Source organism: Ovis canadensis, chromosome 3, assembly GCF_042477335.2.
Source record: "Ovis canadensis isolate MfBH-ARS-UI-01 breed Bighorn chromosome 3, ARS-UI_OviCan_v2, whole genome shotgun sequence".
Lineage (NCBI taxonomy): Eukaryota > Metazoa > Chordata > Mammalia > Artiodactyla > Bovidae > Ovis > Ovis canadensis.
In genome coordinates this window covers 141,605,285-141,624,016 of record NC_091247.1, presented here as the reverse complement: position 1 = coordinate 141,624,016, position 18,732 = coordinate 141,605,285, and the positions used below count along the sequence as shown (strand labels likewise).

The 18,732-nt window shown below is 39.3% G+C and overlaps 2 protein-coding genes across 5 annotated transcripts in view; one reads left to right on the top strand and one right to left on the bottom strand.

The window, feature by feature from the left end:
- The window catches only part of FAM186A (family with sequence similarity 186 member A), a 140,214-nt gene extending 131,950 nt beyond the window's left edge, over positions 1 to 8,264 (bottom strand). Inside the window, exon 1 of the mRNA XM_069581952.1 lies at positions 7,969 to 8,264. Coding sequence (XP_069438053.1) covers positions 7,969 to 8,139 — 171 coding nt within the window. The 5' untranslated portion in view covers positions 8,140 to 8,264. The remainder of the gene's footprint in view (positions 1 to 7,968) is intronic.
- A 3,815-nt stretch (positions 8,265 to 12,079) lies between these two features.
- LARP4 (La ribonucleoprotein 4) overlaps positions 12,080 to 18,732 on the top strand; it is a 65,469-nt gene continuing 58,816 nt past the window's right edge. Inside the window, exon 1 of one of the 4 annotated variants that reach the window (XM_069584356.1) lies at positions 12,080 to 12,367. In XM_069584356.1, the coding sequence (XP_069440457.1) occupies positions 12,350 to 12,367 (18 nt within the window). In that variant the 5' untranslated portion in view covers positions 12,080 to 12,349. Of the gene's footprint in view, positions 12,368 to 12,398; positions 12,670 to 18,732 lie in introns of those variants that run through there. The other 3 variants (XM_069584357.1, XM_069584358.1, XM_069584359.1) reach the window with 3 other exon arrangements.

The window sequence follows — 18,732 nt, the reverse complement described above, 5'->3', positions numbered from 1 at the left end:
CTGTAACAAAGTCTTTGCATACATCCCCATTCCAGTTTTCAGGATCCCAGTCCTTTTCAATGTTCTCACTGTAACATCAGCCACCCAGTGACACTGGGAGCTCAACTTGTACTGCAATTCAGCAAGTCAGAGAATGAGTTTCTTGGTTTAATTTTCATCAGTTAGCTGGCGCTACAGTTCCTCAATAAATGAAAAATAAAATTACCATATGATGCAGCAGTTCTACTCCTGAGTATACAAAGAATTGACAGCAGACACTTAAACAGATATTTGCACTTCTTTGTTCATAGCAACATTATTCACAATGGCAGGGAGGTGGAAGCAACTCATGTGCCTAAAATATGATATATACATACAATGGAATATTATTTAGCTTTAAAAAGAAAAAATTCTAACAAATGCTACAACAGAGATGAACTCTGAAGACACACTAAACGAAATAAATCAGGCACAAAAGGACAAATACTTTATGATTTCACTTACATAAGGTGTCTAGAGTAGGCAAATTCATAGAGACAGAAAGAAAAATGGTTTTTGCTAGGGTTTAGGGGAAAAGGAGGATGGATAGTTATTGTTTAATGGGTCAGAGTTTCTGTTTGGGGTGATGAAACATCACGCCAGGATTTCTTGTCCTTCACTATCTCCTGGAATTTGCTCAAACTCATGTCCATTGAGCTAATGATGCCACCCAACCATCTCATCCTCTGTCGCCCCTTTCTCCTCTTGCATCAGGGTATTTTCCGATAAGTTGGCTCTTCACATCAGGTGGCTAGAGTATTGGTGCTTTAGCTTCAGCATCAGTCCTTCCAATGAATATTCAGGGTTCATTTTATGGTTACATAACACTATAAATGTATTTAATGCCAATGAATTGTACAATTAAAAATAGATAAAATCACAAATTTTGTTACGTATATTTTATCAGGATAAAAATTTCAAAATAGGTTAACTGCTTGTTTCAAACAAAAATAATTGGAAAGTAATAGACATTAAGTTTATAATACATGTAGAAGTATGATATAAAGATCACATAGGCCAGGAGAGGAAAAAAGGAGAATACTGCTGCAAAGTTTATATACTGCTCAAAATTGGTGTAATACACTTTAAGGTAAATGGTGATAACCTAAATATATACCCTATGAACCCCAAAGCAACCAATGAAAAGTAAAGTATAGCTAGTAAACCAATAAAGGGAAAAAAAAAAGGAAATAAAGTGGAATCATAAAATATATTCACTCTAAAAGAAGTCAGAAATAATAAAAGGAAACAAACAAAAAACATGGGACAAACAAAACAAATAGCAAGATGGTAAATTTAAACTTAACCATATTGATAATTGTATTAAATATAAACGGTCTAAACATCAAATTAAAAGGCAGAAATTGTCAGGCTGGATGAAAAAGAAACTCAGTTATATGCTTCTTGTAAGAAACCCATTTTTAAAATTAATTATTTATTTACTTATGGTTATGCTGGGTCTTCATTGCTCTCAGGCTTTCTCTAGTTGTGGCAAGTGGGGGCTTCTCTCTAGTTATGATACAGGGGCTTTTCATTGCAGTGGCTTCTCTTGTTGCAGAGCACAGGCTCTGGGCGCACAGGCTTCAGTTGTTGTGGCTCACGGGCTTAGTTGCTTTGAGGCACATTGCATCTACTGGGACATAGACTGAACCCATGTCCCCTGTGTTGGCAGGTGGATTCCTATACCATGAGGTATAGGTATACTGTTCCTATTCCTATACCTGTATCACCATGAAAGTCTATGTAAGAAATCTATTTTAAATATAGTAAGCCAAATATATTTAAAGTAAAAAAATAAAAGAAGGGAAAGGAGGACTTCTTGGAGGTTCAGGTAGAAGACTCCATGCTTCTATTGCAGGGGGACATGAGTTCGATCCCTGGTTAGGGAAATAAGATCCAACATGCTCACAGTGTGACCAAAAGAAAGAAAGGAAAAAGGAAAAGGATGGTAATACTCATCAAAGGAAAGCTACAGTGGATATAACAAAGTTTGTTGAGTTACAAACAAAGTTTGTTTTAAGTTACAGAGAAAAGTATATTGTGGTTTAGTCGCTAAGTCATGTCTGACACTTGAGACCCCCAAGGACCGTAGCCTACCAAGCTCCTCCATCCATGGGATTTCCCAGGCAAGAATCCTGGAGTGGGTTACCATTTCCTTCTCCAGAGGATCTTCCCAACCCAGGAATTGAATCTGGGTCTCCTGCAGGCAGATTCTTTACCAACTGAGCTACAAGGGAAGCCTGAAAAGTATATTACTAGAGATAAATAGGATCATTCCATAATAGTAAAGTAGCCAATTCATTGAGAAAACATAACAATTCTAAATGTTTAGTCACCTAATAATAAAGATTTAAAGTACATGGGGGAAATTTGATAGACTATCAGAAGAAATAGAAAATTGCACAGTTATAGTCAAACACTTCTATATCCCTCTTTCAATAAGTGATAAAGTTGAGGAAAAAACAACAAACAAGTCTTCAAGAAGACTTGAACAATACTATCAACTGATTTGAGGTAATTGTTATTTATATTCAATAACAGGATGAAAATTATATTCAATGGCATACATAACATTTACTAATATAGACCATATTCTGAGCCATAAAACAAATTTCACGAAATTCACTAGGTGTCAGATCATAAGAAATAAGGCCTCTGACCCCAGTGAAATTGAATTTGAAATAAATAAGAGCAAGAAGTCTCCAAATATTTGGAAACTAAATAAATAACACTCTTCTAAATAACACATGGGTCAAAGAAAAAACTAAAAATGAAATTATAACATGTATAAAACTGAATGAAAATGAAAACACAGCATTTTCATTTGCAGAGGGGGAAATATATGGAACAAAACGTTAGCAAAACAAAAATGTTAACAAGCCAAAGCAACTAGAACCTGTGCTACACAATTAGAGATACCACTGCAATGAGAAGCCCATGCACCGCAATGAAGAGTAGCTCCTGCTTACTGCAACTAGAGAAAGCCCTGGCACAGCAACAAAGACTCAGCACAGTTAAAAACAAAACAAAATTAAAAAAATGTTATCAAATCAGTGACCTCAGCTTGTCCTTAAAGAAACTAGAAAGAAAAGAAGAGCAAGTTATACGCAAAGCAAATAGTTTATTCCAAAAGCGTAAGGTTGGCTTAACATTCACTACTGAGGAAAATTAGACCTAAATAAGTGGAGAGATATGCTGTGCTCAGGGGTCAGAAGAGTCAATATTAAGATTTCAATTCTCCCTAAATTGATATACAAATTCAATACATTCCCAATCAAAATACCAGTAGGCATTTTTCCCCCAGTAGAATTTGACAGATTGATCCTAAATTTCGTATGGAAAAGCAAGGGAGAAAGTAGTTTGAACAAAGACAATTTTTAGGTTACGAATGTTTAAGTATTGAGAGAAATGCCCAAGAAGAGGATAAAGAGTTAAAAGGCAGATGTCAGAGAAGTTGGGCACAACGAAAAAACTACAAAGTTGAGGAACTAAAACTACATGATTTCAAGAATTATGAAACTTCAGTAATCAAGACACTGTGGTAGTGGCATAAAGATAGTTAAATAGTCAACAGAACAGACTGGAGACTCTGTTAACTCACACATATATGGTCAACTGACTTTCAATTAAGGTGCAAATGCAATTTAATGGAGAAAGAGTAGTCTTTTCAACAAACAGAGCTAGAATAATTGTTTTTAAAAAAGAACTTTGATCCAAATCTGATATGATATACAAAGATTAAAACAAAATGGATCATAGACCTAAATGTAAAATCTAACAGTATAAAACTCCTAGAAAAACACGTAAGAAAAAATGTACTGTCTTTGTATTTCTCTTGGCCAATAAACCCCTCTTCTATGAAGTGTTCAGGGGAAAGAAAAGGAGCTAGAAGGCAATCACATTTCTTCTTATAAATAACTATTTGATAAAAGCTCAGTGGACAACAAATGAAAGCTATTGACTAAAATTAGATATCAATATTAGCTATAGAATGATTTTTTTTAATCACAATCACCCGATAACACATGTGATTCATTTCTTAAAAAGCTTGATTAACTCTGATATGAAATTGAAAGCGATTAATATAGAATTGGAGCTTGTGGGGACTTCCCTGGTGATACAATGGACAAGAATCCACTTGCCAATGCAAGGGACATGGGTTTGATCCCTGGTCTGGGAGATTCCACTTGCTGCAAAGCAACTAAGCCCATGTGCCACAATTACTGAGCCCGAGTTCTAGAGCCCGTGAGCTGCAACTAATGTGCCCTTGAGCTATAGTTGCTGAACATCTGTGCTGCAAACACTGAAGCCCCTGCACCTAAAGCCTGTGGCCTGCAACAAGAGAGGCCACCACAGTGAGAAGCCTGTGCACTGAAATGAAGAGTAGCCCCCTCTCGCTGCAACTAGAGAGAGAGCCTGCAAGCAGAAATGAAGACCTAGCACAGCCAAAAATAATGAATAAATAAATCGTTTAAAAAAAAAAAAAAAGAATTGGAGCTTGTTATCCAGAGTCTGGCTCTAGGTGAGTGATCACACCATCGTGATTATCTGGGTTGTGAAGATCTTTTTTGTACAGGGGGCTTCCCTGGTGGCTGAGAGGTTAAAGCGTCTGCCTGCGATGCGGGAGACCTGGGTTCAATCCCTGGAGAAGGAAATGGCAACCCACTCCAGTATTCTTGCCTGGAGAATCCCATGGACGGAGGAGCCTGGTAGGCTACAGTCCATGGGGTCACAAAGAGTCAGACACAACTGAGTGACTTCATTTTCTTTCTGTGTATTCTTGCCACCTCTTAATATCTTCTGCTTCTGTTAGGTCCATACCATTTCTGTCTTTTATTGAGCCTATCTTTGCATGAAATGTTCCCCTGGTATCTCTAATTTTCTTGAAGAGATCTCTAGTCTTTCCTAATCTATTGTTTTCCTCTATTTCTTTACACTGATCGCTGAGGAAGGCTTTCTTATCTCTCCTTGCAATTCTTTGGAACTCTGCATTCAAATGGGTATATCTTTCCTTTTCTCCTTTGCTTTTCGCTTCTTTTCTTTTCACATCTATTTGTAAGGCCTCCTCTGAGGGCCATTTTGCTTTTTTGCATTTCTTTTTCTTGGAGATGGTCTTGCTTCCTGTCTCCTGTACAATGTCAAGAATCTGCGTCCATAGTTCATCAGGCACTCTGTCTGTCAGATCTAGTCCCTTAAATCTATTTCCCAAAGGGATTTGATTTAGGTCATACCTGAATGGTCTAGTGGTTTTCTCCACTTTCTTCAATAAGGAGTTCATGATATGAGCCACAGTCAGCTCCCGGTCTTGTTTTTGCTGACTGTATAGAGCTTCTCCATCTTTGGCTGCAAAGAATATAATCAATCTGATTTCGGTGTTGACCATCTGGTGAGGTCCATGTGTAGAGTCTTCTCTTGTGTTGTTGGAAGAGGGTGTTTGCTATGACCAGTATGTTTTCTTGGCAAAACTCTACTAGCCTTTGCCCTGCTTCATTCTGTACTCCAAGGCCAAATTTGCCTGTTACTAAAGTAGGTGTTTCTTGACTTCCTACTTTTGCATTCCAGTCCCCTGTAATGAAAAGGACATCTTTTTTGGAGGTTAGTTCTAGAAGGTCCTGTAGGTCTTCATAGAACTGTTCAACTTCAGCTTCTTCAGCGTTACTGGTCGGGGTGTAGTCTTGGATTACGGTGATATTGAATGGTTTGCCTTGGAAACGAACAGAGATCATTCTGTCGTTTTTGAGATTGCATCCAAGTACTGCATTTCAGACTCTTTTGTTGACTATGATGGCTACTCCATTTCTTCTAAGGGATTCCTGCCAGAGTAGTATATATAATGGGTATCTGAGTTAAATTCACCCATTCCAGTCCATTTTAGTTCGCTGATTCCTAGAATGTTGACGTTCACTCTTGCTATCTCCTGTTTGACCATTTCCAATTTGCCTTGATTCATGGACCTAACATTCTCAGGTTCCTATGCAATATTGCTCTTTACAGCATCGGACCTTGCTTCTATCACCAGTCCCATCCATAACTGAGTATTGTTTTTGCTTTGACTCCATCCCTTCATTCTTTCCAGAGTTATTTCTCCACTGATCTCCAATAGCACATTGGGCACCTACTGACCTGGGTAGTTCATCTTTCAGTGTCCTCTTTTTGCCTTTTCATACTGTTCATGGCGTTCTCAAGGCAAGAATACTGAAGTGGTTTGCCATTCCCTTCTCCAGTGGACCACATTCTGTCAGATCTTCACGACCCAGATAATCACAATGATGTGATCACTCACCTAGAGCCAGACAATGTGAAGTCAAGTGGGCCTTAGGCAGTATCACTATGAGTAAAGCTAGTGGATGTGATAGAATTCCAGATGAGCTATTTCAAATCCTAAAAGATGATGCTGTGAAAGTATTGCACTCAATATGTCAGCAAATTTGGAAAACTCAGCAGTGGCCATAGGACTGGAAAAAGTCAGTTTTCGTTCCAATCCTAAAGAAAGGCAATGCCAAAGAATGCCCAAACTACCACACAATTGCACTCATCTCATGTGCTAGTAAAGTAATGCTCCAAATTCTCCAAGCCAGGCTTCAGCAATACGTGAACTTCCAGATGTTCAAGCTGGTTTTAGAAAAGGCAGAGGAACCAGAGATCATATTGCCAACATCAGCTGGACCATCAAAAAAGCAAGAGAATTCCAGAAAAACATCTATTTCTGATTTACTGACTATGCCAAAGCCTTTGACCTTGTGGATCACAATAAACTGTTGGAAATTCTGAAAGAGATGGGAATACCAGACCACTTGACCTGCCTCCTGAGAAACCTGTATGCAGGTCAAGAAGCAACAGTTAGAACTGGACATGGAACAACAGACTGGTTCCAAATAGGAAAAGGAGTACATCAAGGCTATATGTTGTCACCCTGCTTATTTAACTTCTATGCAGAGTTCATCATTAGAAATGCTGGGCTGGAAGAAGCACAAGCTGGAATCAAGATTGCCAGGCAAATATCAATAACTTCAGATATGCAGATGACACCATTCTTATGGAAGAAAGTGAAGAACTAAAGAGCCTCTTGATGAAAGTGAAAGAGGAGAGTGAAAAAGTTGGCTTAAAGCTCAACGTTTAGGAAACAAAGATCATGGCATCTGGTCCCATCACTTCATGGCAATTACATGGGGAAACAGTGGAAACAGTGTCAGACTTTATTTTTTGGGGCTCCAAAATCACTGTAGATGATGATTGCAGCCATTAAATTAAAAGACGCTTACTCCTTGGAAAAAAAGTTATAACCAACCTAGACAGCATATTAAAAAGCAGAGACATTACTTTGTCAACAAAGGTCTGTCCAGTTAAGGCTATGGTTTTTCCAGTAGTTATGTATAGATGTGAGAGTTGGACTATAAACAAAGCTGAGCGCTAAAGAATTGATGATTTTGAACTATCGTGTTGGGAAGACTGTTGAGAGTCCCTTGGCCTGCAAGGAGATCCAACTAATCCATCCTAAAGGAAATCAATCCTGGGTGTTCATTGGAAGGACTAATGCTGAAGCTGAAACTCCAATACTTTAGCCACCTGATTCGAAGAACTGACTCATTTGAAAAGACCCTGATGTTGGGAAAGATTGAAGGCAGGAGGAGAAGGGGATGACAGAGGATGTGATGGTTGGATGGCATCACCAACTCAATGGACATGAGTTTGGGTAGACTCTGGGAGTTGGTGATGCACAGGTAGGCCTGGCATGCTGCAGTTCATGGGGACGCAGAGTTGGACACGACTGAGCAACTGAACTGTACTGACTGATCCAGTCAGAGGAAATTGTCACTTGGAATCAAAGTTGCCTAAGTCAAATATTATGAAAACAAAGTGAGTCTTTGAAAAAAAAAAAAAAATAAAGTAGCTGCTCATGGAAAGGTTAAAAAGAAAGTTGCAATCCAAAACTTTTCATTTACTACCTACCTCTCTGGCTCGCTGGAGCTGTGCTTGCTCAATCTTACCGATGACATCCTGAACTGCAAATGGAATCTCAATATTAGGAACCTCTGATTTTTCTAGGACAGTTTTGTACATTTTGGTGAAATCAAAAGTTTCTTTTCCTGCTTCATGTTCATCGTTGTTCTCAGTTGACATTTTGATAAATGTTTTGGAAAGTTGAGTGATTTTCTTTTATTTCTTCGTTTTTTATAAAATATAGGCAAATGCTTTTAAGCCATCCACAAGGAAGCTAGAAGAGGCTTTTCTTGCTCCCAGAGATTGTGGAGTACCCTGATCTTCCCCATGGTGTTCCGGTTCTGGTGATGTCATATTAGATCCATTGTGACATTATCATTGACTCAAATACTTAAAGAGTGCTTACTGTATGCAGAGAATTAGGCATTCTATATGCTGTGATGGTAGTGGGTGAAGGGGGGAGGGTGGGTAGGAAAGAATAGACAACAGGAACTATAAAAGAAATAGACGATATAGCCTTGCTTAAATGAGCTTAAAATCTAGGTGTTAGAATTCAAGATCCAGTATATCAATTTTAACTCCTGGTTCTTCTCTCTTCCTGAGGTTTTGCTTAAGAATGTTTAAGCTTGTAATGGAATAATCGCATTTCAACTTCCTCAGCTGCCCCTCAACTTTTCCTAGACTTGTAGTAACTTGGATGATAGTATTTGGATGAAGATTACAGTCTTTGCACTGCCTAGTGGCTCATTTATTCAAGGAGCCTGACTGAAGAAGGCTTTGAAGTTTCATAGTTGGCTGAGAAATTGAAGGGTATGCTTAGAGGCTGCTTTCTAACTGAAAAATTCACTTTGGGCAGCTCCTTTGTAGAGGAGGTGAAAATATTTTGGACACCAGAGCAATTAAAGGACAGATGGTTTTGTTGGCTGTGTAGATTATTTTTTAATTTAAAAAAGTACAAAAAAGTACAGAAAGTAATATAGCAAATAGCTATGCGCCTATCACCTAGAATGAACAGATATTAACATTTTGTCGTATTTGCTTCAGATATTTTTTAAATAAAGCATTAGAGATAAAGTTTGTTATTCTCTCTAGATTCCTTCCTTCCCCTTTGCCCATTTTCAGAGGGCCATAACAAGCATAAATCTGATGTATTTATGTCTAGTCTATGTTTATATAGTTTTACTGCAGGTGTGTTCCTAACTATGTAATATCATTTTATAGGTTTTAGATTTTATACAAATTGTAGATATATACCAATTACTCTATGAGACTATGAATACTTTATGAGTGCTTGTTGAAAAACTTATAAATTTAAATAATTTGTTTCAGTCCTTGGAGAAAGGAATACAGGGGATCATAATGTAATTGTCTTTTAAAAGTATCAAGCAATATATAAATATTTTCCCTTCTCTTTAAGACCCTGTTGTCTAAGCTATCCCTCTCCTGTGGTCCCAAATCATCTTGTAATCTTTATATGATAGTACTTATTGAAGTGCAACTCTTTGTTATTTGTTTCTATCCACTAGTTGCTGAACTTCTCACAACCAGATGCTGTACCTTAGGTTTCTTTTTCTCCTTTCTTGGCTGTGCCAGCTCTTCTGTGCAGCATGCAGACTCCTCTTGCTGCAGAGTACTGGCTCTAGGGCACACGGGCTTCAGTAGTTGCAGCCTACAGGCTTAGTTGCCCTGTGCCATGTGGGATCCTATTTCCAATCAGGGATGGAACCTGTGTCGCCTGCATTGGACGGTGGATTCCTAACCACTGGACCACCAGGGAAGTCCCTGCAATTTAGGTTTATCCTACGTTTGGCACTCTTTTTCAGTACCTCCATGGAAACTGTCTAAAATATTTGGACATTCATTATAGTTTAAAACTCCTTCCCTGGTAGTTCAGTGGCTGAGACTCCGTGCTCCCAATGCAGGGGGCTCGGGTTAGATCCCTGGTCAGGGAACTAGATCCCACATGCTGCTACTAAGAGTTCAGATGCCTCCACTAAGACCAAGTGCAACCAAATAAGTAAGTAAGTAAGAAGATAAATAAATATTAAAACTCCTTTCCTTGTGGAAACTTCTCTAAGTCCGGAACACTTTCTTTTATTGTTAAGATTATACCCTCCTCCCCCTCCCCATAAAATATCACTCCCTCCTTTTCTATAAATCACAATTTAGTCTATTTATTGAAAGGAGTTCATAATGTTTTCTGAAAGGGTCACAATTAAGGAGAATTATTTGTTTTTAGAAATGTGAGGTTTCATTAAAATATCCATCATTACCCAATATTCCTTGACATTATCAATTAATCTATTAAATTACTTTGTTGATAATATTATTAAATTATGAGGTCCTTTAATAACTTAATTCCTCTTGATTCCTTTACATTGCTTACCCTAGTAGGCATTCACAAAGCAGCTTACATGCTGGTCAACTAAACTAATTTAGTATTATTGTGCTTTCTCTCTCCCTCATATTTTTTATGCAGCATGGAATTCATCAGCAACTGGCAATGAAGGCTTTTTAAAACAAATTTTTAAAAAATCTCTTCAATTTGACAAGCATTTGTTGAGATACCACTATGTGGCTACCAATATCCTAGACTGTGAAGAATATATGCTAGGGTACCAGTGAAGAAACTGAAAAACAACAAAAAAGGCAAAAAGAATTTAAGTTAGAATATAATATTCAAGCGCTAAACAAGGGACATGAAGAGATCTGTGAGGAACGGAGTCTTTGGGAAAACCTTATGGAGAGAGAAGGCTGATTGACAAATGAAGGCATTCCAGACAGGGAAGACACCTTGAGCCATGGCTTTGGAGGTGAGTGCTGAGTTTGTACTTCAGGGGGAAAGTAACTGGTTTAACTTCCCTGGTGGCTCAAACTGTAAAGAATCTGCCTGCAATGCAGGAGACCAGGATTCAGTCCTTGTGTTGGGAAGATGCCCTGGAGGAAGAAATGGCAACCAACTCCAATATTCTTGCCTGGGGAAATCCAATGGACAGAGGAACCTGGTGGGATGCGGTCCATAGGGTCACACAGAGGCCAACACAACTGAAGCGACTTAGCACGCACACACACAAGGGAGATTACATGGGATATAATAGCAGTTTGGTGAAAATGAAACCTTCAATTTAGGAAGATTTTTTTGAAATAATGTAATAGAAAAAATTTATTGAAAATCAAGACATGATTATTTCAAACGACAGTGTCTGAGTCAAGATATAGAGGTGGGACTGTTAAGGGACGGATAAATCGTAGTAAGTGTGGCTAAAGACGATAAAGAATTTGGATCACCTAACATAATTATAAAGATTAATTTTAAAAATTTGTTTTTATTGTATTTCATTTGAATTGATGGCAGGACATCAATGAAGAGGCTATCCAGACTAAGTATTAATATTATCAAATAACATACTGAGCAAAGATGTGGGTACCTGATTCAAGAGAACGTGGGGCAAAGTTCTTTGAATGTGTGTCTTAGGGAAACCCGCTCTCCCAGTAAGTAAGTGTTAGCCGCTCAGTCGTGCCCGACTCTCTGCGACCCCATGGACTATAGCCCACCAGGCTCCTCTTGCCCATGAGATGTTCCAGGCAAGGATATTGGAGTGGGTTGCTATTTCCTTCTCCAGGGGATCTTCCCAACCCAGGGATTGAACCCAGGTCTCGTGCACTGCAGGCAGATTCTTTACCAACTGAGCTACAAGGGAAGCCTTAGAGGGCTCCTTCAACAGTAAAATGGGGATAACAGTATTATTGCGTTGAATTGTTTAGATTAATTCACATATAATAGTTAGAATAGTGCCAGGCCTTTAATGTGAACGAGTTGCTGTTAATATGTTTACCATTACTGCTGCTTTTTTCCCCTTCTCTCCTTTTTTTTCTGCGAGTCATCGCCTTTTCAGTAGGGCCGGGCGTTTTTCAGAACACTTTGCACAGTCTCGGCTTTTTATCAGATCTAGGTCCTGGGTTATGAGAAACTGCGGAATTATTATGGTAACTCTGCAATGGGCCAGGGATAAAATGCGCCCGTAAAATTTTTCCACACCCCCGTGGCACAGAATGGTGCCTTCCTCTGATAGATTCCATCCCCCCTACCCCCATGTCAGATGATAGTACAGTCCAAACCGCGGCTGGAAAAGGTAGTGCAAAAGTTGAGCGCGCCGAGGATTTTCTCTTCTCCCGGAAGCAATTGTTCTCTAGAGCCGGAAACAGTTGCTGTTTCAAGGGAGGTGGGACAGGGCGGGTCAGGGCGCAGCGGCTGACGGCGGGGGAGGAGCCGGGTCCGCTGCCGGGTGGAGGGGCCAGGCGAGTGTCCTTATCCTAGCGACTGGGGCTCGGGCCTGTAAGCCAGTTGGAGTCGCGTCGGCGAGGACGATTGGGCCGAGCGGAGGAAGACATGTTGCTCTTCGTGGAGGTGAGTGGACTTGGGAACCTCATCGTGCTCTGAGGAGAGCTGGAGTGTGGAGGCGCCGGCCGGTCCCAGCGCCATGTGACTTTCCAGGCCGTACACGGCGCGGAGCCGGCAGACAGGCTGACACAGCACCTGGGCCGTGCAGGCCCGCGGCTCCGCGCTGCGCGCTCGCCGCACTTCAGGAGGCTGTGAGGGGGGCGAGTGCCTTGGTTGGGGAGAACCGGAGGTGGAGAATCGAGGCTTGTCTGGTGCGGCGTGAGGATCGGAGGAAGGGGAAAGCGTCCCATATGGACCTCCTAAAGGAGGCGAGCTGGGGGTGGGGGGGCTGAGGGCGGAGTCTGGGGAGAGAAGGGTAATCAGGTGGGCGCGTTCCGGGTGAAGTGAGGCCTCGCGCGGCCCTCTGGGAGCAGGCGAGCAACATGTGGGGCCGCCGGGGGAGGAAGGTGAAATTCCGTCTAAGTGTTTGGAAAAGAAAGTTGAAAGCCTGTTTCTAGCAGCCCCCACCAAATTTTGTTTGGTCCCCATCCCTCGTCTCTGGAACGTTCTGTGGGTGGAAAGCGAGTTACTGTGAACGGAGGAGAAAGCCTGTAGGATTTGGAAGCCTTGAAAGGCACCGCTTTGACCTTTTGTAAAAGTTAACTCAGGCAGCGACTCCGTGATGAGGGACCGGTTTTATGAACGGATAAGAGCCTTTTACAGGAAAAATTCCAAGAACGAGCGAAACCTAGTTCGGGCAAAGCTTTTTTTTTTTTTTTTTGGTATTGTTATTTAACAATTTGTTGTTCAGTCGCAAAGTCGTGTCCGACTTTTTGCGACCCTATGGACTGCAGCACTTGTATTACTTTAACCGGAACATCTGTTGTTGGTTTATTTTAGTTTTAAAGGTAGTGGATACCTGTTTTACATAAATACAAGGTTCGATTTCTCTTATTTCTTTCTCTTGTGTGCAATGAGCATCAGCTGACTGCCTGGCTAATGGTTTGAGTAGATTCCAGATCGTATTGTTCTTGCATTGTGAAAACGTCAAACCAGCAAAGCTGCAACTTCGAAACTTGGCACTTGTTAACTATGCCCATAAAAAGAATCTTTTCAATGAGAGAAGGAATTTACAGGTTGTATAATGGGTCGGGATCTAGGGCCAGTCTACGGCGGGTTTCTTTCAGACGAAGGGAGGAATCTTAGTCCATAATAATCCGACATAAATACGTGCTTCTACGGTTTTTTTTTTTTTTTAAATCGACTGTGTAGCTGATAAATTGGATTTTAAAGAGGCAGCTACCTTTTAGAATATTTCAACATTGATAATAAACATTCACTGGAACATTCCAGGTACATCATGAAGAGATTTTTAAGTTATTGAATCTGTTTTGTTTTTCTAATCCTCACTGATTTCCTTGCGCAGAATAAGAAATCAGATATGATTTTAAACAGCGCCAGTTTGTATTAGGAATGTTACGCCAAACAAATGCTGCGGGTTTTAAGTTGTATGTGTTTTACCCGGCAAAAGACTGTGAAGTTTGTTATATCAAGATGAATTCCAAAACAAACTTTTGAGTTCAAAATTGATTGCTTTGGCTTTGTTAAAACGTGAACCTTAATAATAGCTCCATTTATTGACAGCTTAAGCTGAACCTCTCTTATTTCTAAAACAACATTGCAGTGTTCTACAGATGAGAAAACTGAGGTGAGAGGTTAAATAACTTAGTAAACCTAAAATAGTGGAGCTGGGACTTAGATACAGGTCATTCTGATGCCAGATCATGACTCTCAATGTTACGTATAACTCATATTTCTTTAATCATTTTCTTTGTAAATCAGTATCTGGCTTTTAGTTTTTTGTTGTTGTTTCTTTTTTTTTGTTTTTACAGATGAGTTTTCCTGAAAATTAACAATGGCACTAAATATTTGGGTCTAATTACATGGTATTAAAGTCAGTAAAATATAACACACTGGCCTTTTGGCATTTTGTTCACTAATACTCAGTCCCTGTAACCTCATGATTTAGGAATTATTCTAAATGAGGGAACTAAAGCGCCGAAGTTTGATGTCCAAGGTCATTCAGGTGTAAATAATGTGAGGGCTAAAGTCTGAAGTCTGACTTCTAGAACACAAGTCACTGATTCCAAAACTTATTTTTATGCTTACTTTCCAGTGACCGGAGGGTTGCTAATCTGGGTCCCTAAACACAGAACTTGGGTTGAGGGGAAAAAAATAATTACCTATTTATTTTCACTAGCTACTAATTGAAATATAGGATTGAAAAGAATTAAAAATTATTGACATTTCAAATGGATGCACTGAGAAATGTTTTCATATTACAATTTTTGCAGATATGAAATATTTACGTGTATTGCTCCTTGTTAAATGTGAGGAAGTCTTGTTTAATTTATTAGTGAAGAAGCACATTTATTACTAAATAGACATTTTAAAATATTTTGGTAACTATAATTTATTTTGTGGTTCTGCATTTTCATATACTTAAAAATATTCTGAGAAGAGATTAATAGGTTAATTGGACTACTGAAAAGGTCCAAGGAGATTAATAACCACTTGACTACAAACTAAGTTGCTTTGAATAGGAGTTCTCTAATATAGGATCGATGAGTCCTCTGCAGTTGTGTTCAAAATCTTTTATTTGCATGCATTTTTCTGGAGAGACCCCAGCTTAATTATTTTACAACTGGAATCAGTGGGATACAGGATATTAATGATAATACTATAATAATAGTGGTGTACACATAAATTGTGCTTACTGTGTGTTAGGCCTCTTAAGTCTTGCTGCATGTATACATTCATATACATCAACTCAAAACTACCTGTGAGGTAGGTAGCATTATTTTCTCCCTTTTGGAGATAAACTAAGTCACGGAAAATTAAAGAAACTTGCCCAAGATCATGAAGCTAGTGAGTTTTATTGAAGCTGGAGTTAGAACTCTGAATTGGAGTATGTGCTGTGCTGTGCTTAGTTGCTCAGTCGTGTCCAACTCTTTGCGATGCTATGAACTGTAGCCTGACAGGCTCCTCTGTCCATAGGGATTCTCCAAGCAAGAATACTGGAGTGGGTTGCCGTGGCCTCTTCAAATTGCACTTTACTGCAGTGGAAATCTATAGGCAGACAAGGAATCCTATTTTAAATAATACTTAAGATGTAACTTTTTAAAAACTTGATCTTGCAGACAAAGGGCTATACAGACTTCAGTAATTTATTGTTTTTATCTCACCTCTGTTCTGAGGTAGACACATACAGTGTCTGTCTTTGGGTAGAGGTAAAAACTTTTTGGATAATATACCAAATTGTCAAACGTGCTCCAACATGCTGCTCCTGCTAAGTCGCTTCAGTCGTGTCCGACTCTGCGCGACCCCATAGACAGCAGCCCATCAGACTCCCCTGTCCCTGGGATTCTCCAGGCAAGAACACTAGAGTGGGTTGCCATTTCCTTCTCCAGTGCGTGAAAGTGAAAAGTGAAAGTGAAGCCTCTCAGTCGTGTCCGACTCTTAGCGACCCCATGGACTGTAGCCCACCAGGCTCCTCTGTCCATGGGATTTTCCAGGCAAGAGTACTGGAATGGGGTGCCATTGCCTTCTCCGGTGCTCCAACATACTTGGTTACAAAAATTCCGAAAGTTTGAAACAGCAATGTGCAGTGTTCTTCTGGTGATTATTGAGTTATTTAATTTTTGAGCACTGAGGAGACAGTTTGCAGTTATTTTCATATTTTTATGGTTTGCTAATGTTTTATTCACTTTTCAGATCATTTCCCCCCTCCGATATTTCCAGCCAATTATGTCTGCTCTAGTTGTTTGGCAATGTTTTAATTGGATTTCTGTCTCTGTTTGAGTTTTTCCCGAAAAATGAATACTCAAAGATGTTTAATACTCTCACATAATTTTTAAAAAATAATTTTAATTATGGCAAGTACACATAAAATGTATCATCTTCACCATTTTAATACAGTTCAGTAGTATTAAGTACTTACAAGTGTTTACATTGTTGTGCAACCACTACCACCATCCCTATCCAGAAGCTACATCTTGCAAGACTGAAACTCTGTACACATTAAGCAGTAAATCCTTGTTCTCCCTTCCCCCAGATCTTACACAATTTTTAAAAGTATTTTATTTATTTCTGCGTCTTCATTGCTGTGCAGGCTTTCTGTAGTTGTGATGAGTGGGGGCTACTCTCTAGTCACGGTGCATGGACTTGCATTGTGGTATTTTCTCCTGTTGAGCATGGGCTGTAGCACTCACAGGCTCAGTAGTTGTGGCGCACCAGCTTAGTTGCTCCGCAGCATGTGGAATCTTCTGCACCAGGGATTGAGCCTGTGTCCCCTATATTGGCAGGCAGATTCTTAACCACTGGACCACCAGGGGATGTCCCTTTCAAATTTTTAAAAATAACTTATCTGACTTGTAAATTTTTCTGCTTTTTTAGGTGATAACATTTTAAGTTTTAGATTAGCCTTAGAATGTGAAATAAGTGACATATTTGCCTTAATAGTAAAAATTGTTGTTAATTTTGTATTGCAGTAATTGTGAATAGTTTTGTGTCTTTTACCCTCAGTGCAGTATTCAGTTTTTCCCCAATAGCTTAAATAGGTTTGTATTTATAAAAAGTTATTAGATATAACCGACTGAAAATGCTTTTTCAAAAATGACTGAAAAAAAGAAAATGTCTACACAAATTGTGAACTGATTGCCAGGAAGTAATAAGTAAATGGCTGAGAAGTTTTTGAACAGTTTGATTTTGGAATATTTATTGGAAAATTCTGGATGCAGAATTTTTAAATGGATAGATATTTTCAAAGAAATACTTTCAGATGTAATGGATTGAAAATGAAGTAGAAATTATTTTCTATTTTCATAGTGTGAGAAGTGGAATAACATGCTCAGAAGTGAATATAAAGATGTAGAAGTGCCTCGAGGTGCTTCAAATTACATGTGAAAAACTAGAAATGAGAAGTATTGGTATTCAACTGTTTTCTATCCGGTTGGATTTGTCCAGGCTGTCTCCCTGCTCCATATTACTTTCCAGCTGATGGAAATGATCCTAAGTACTAGACATGAATGTTTCAAATCTATAATTTTGGTCTTTGCATGTGTGCTCATGTGCTCAATTGCACAGTTGTGTCTGATTCTTTGTGACCCCATGGACTGTAGCCCGCTAGTTTCCTCTTGTCCATGGAATTCTTCAGGCAGGAATACTGGAGTGGGTTGCCATTTCCTCCTCCAGAGGATCATTCTGACCCAAGGATCAAACCTGTGTCTCCTGCGTTGACAGGCAGATTCTTTATCACTGCATCATACCTAGGAGCTTAAAAAAAAAAAAAAGATTTTGACCCTGTGGTTAGAGATGGGGTCTGCGACTGTATTGCAGAGGAGCAGAAGGTAGAGGAAAGGAGAAGCTAGTGGAGCTGTCATTGGGAAGTCTTAAGAAAGATTTTTTAATTTCCACTTCGAGTATTCTTAAGTGAAATGAAAAATGACTCTAGCTCTGATAGTGCTTATAGCATTTTAATTTATCATCCCTATATTCTGCGTTTTGCTCAAGTTGTGTTTTCTTTAAAGTTCATTCTTGAGGGAGGTTTCCAGTTTCTGTTGTAAACTTTTGCACTATGATTTTTTGCAAGGGTTTTGGTTTGGAATCCTGGGATCAAATGTTAGCTATGACCTGAGGCAAGTGACTTTTTTTGAGCAGCTTCCTATCTGTAGTTTGAGAGTGATTCTTCTGCTATTTAGGTTGTGTTAGTGGTGTTTATGTGATACAGTAGACCTTGTTTGCAATACAGTCTAGCTAAAGTCTTGACAGACATTATCATTTGCTCATCACAGCAAGCGTGTCATTATGTAAAATTGTCCAGGATATGGCCTTCCAAATGACTAAAATTTTTACTTTCATATATTTGATATTTCTGGGAAATTTATTAAAACTGCATGATAGTAGTAGCACTGTTTATTGCAAAAACTGCTGTGTGATAGCACTGATTTAGTGGAGTATTACTCAGCCATTAAAAAGAATACATTTGAATCAGTTCTAATGAGGTGGATGAAACTGGAGCCTATTATACAGAGTGATGTAAGCCAGAAAGAAAAGCACCAATACAGTATACTAACACATATACATGGAATTTAGAAAGATGGTAATGATAATCCTGTATGCGAGACAGCAAAAGAGACACAGATGTAAAGAGCAGTCTTTTGGACTCTGGGAGAGGGCGAGGGAGGGATGGTTTGGGAGAATGGCATTGAAACATGCATATTATCATATATGAAACGTATCGCCAGTCCAGGTTTGATGCATGATACAGGGTGCTCGAGGCTGGTGCACTGGGATGACCCAGAGGGATGGGATGGGGAGGGAGGTGGGAGGGG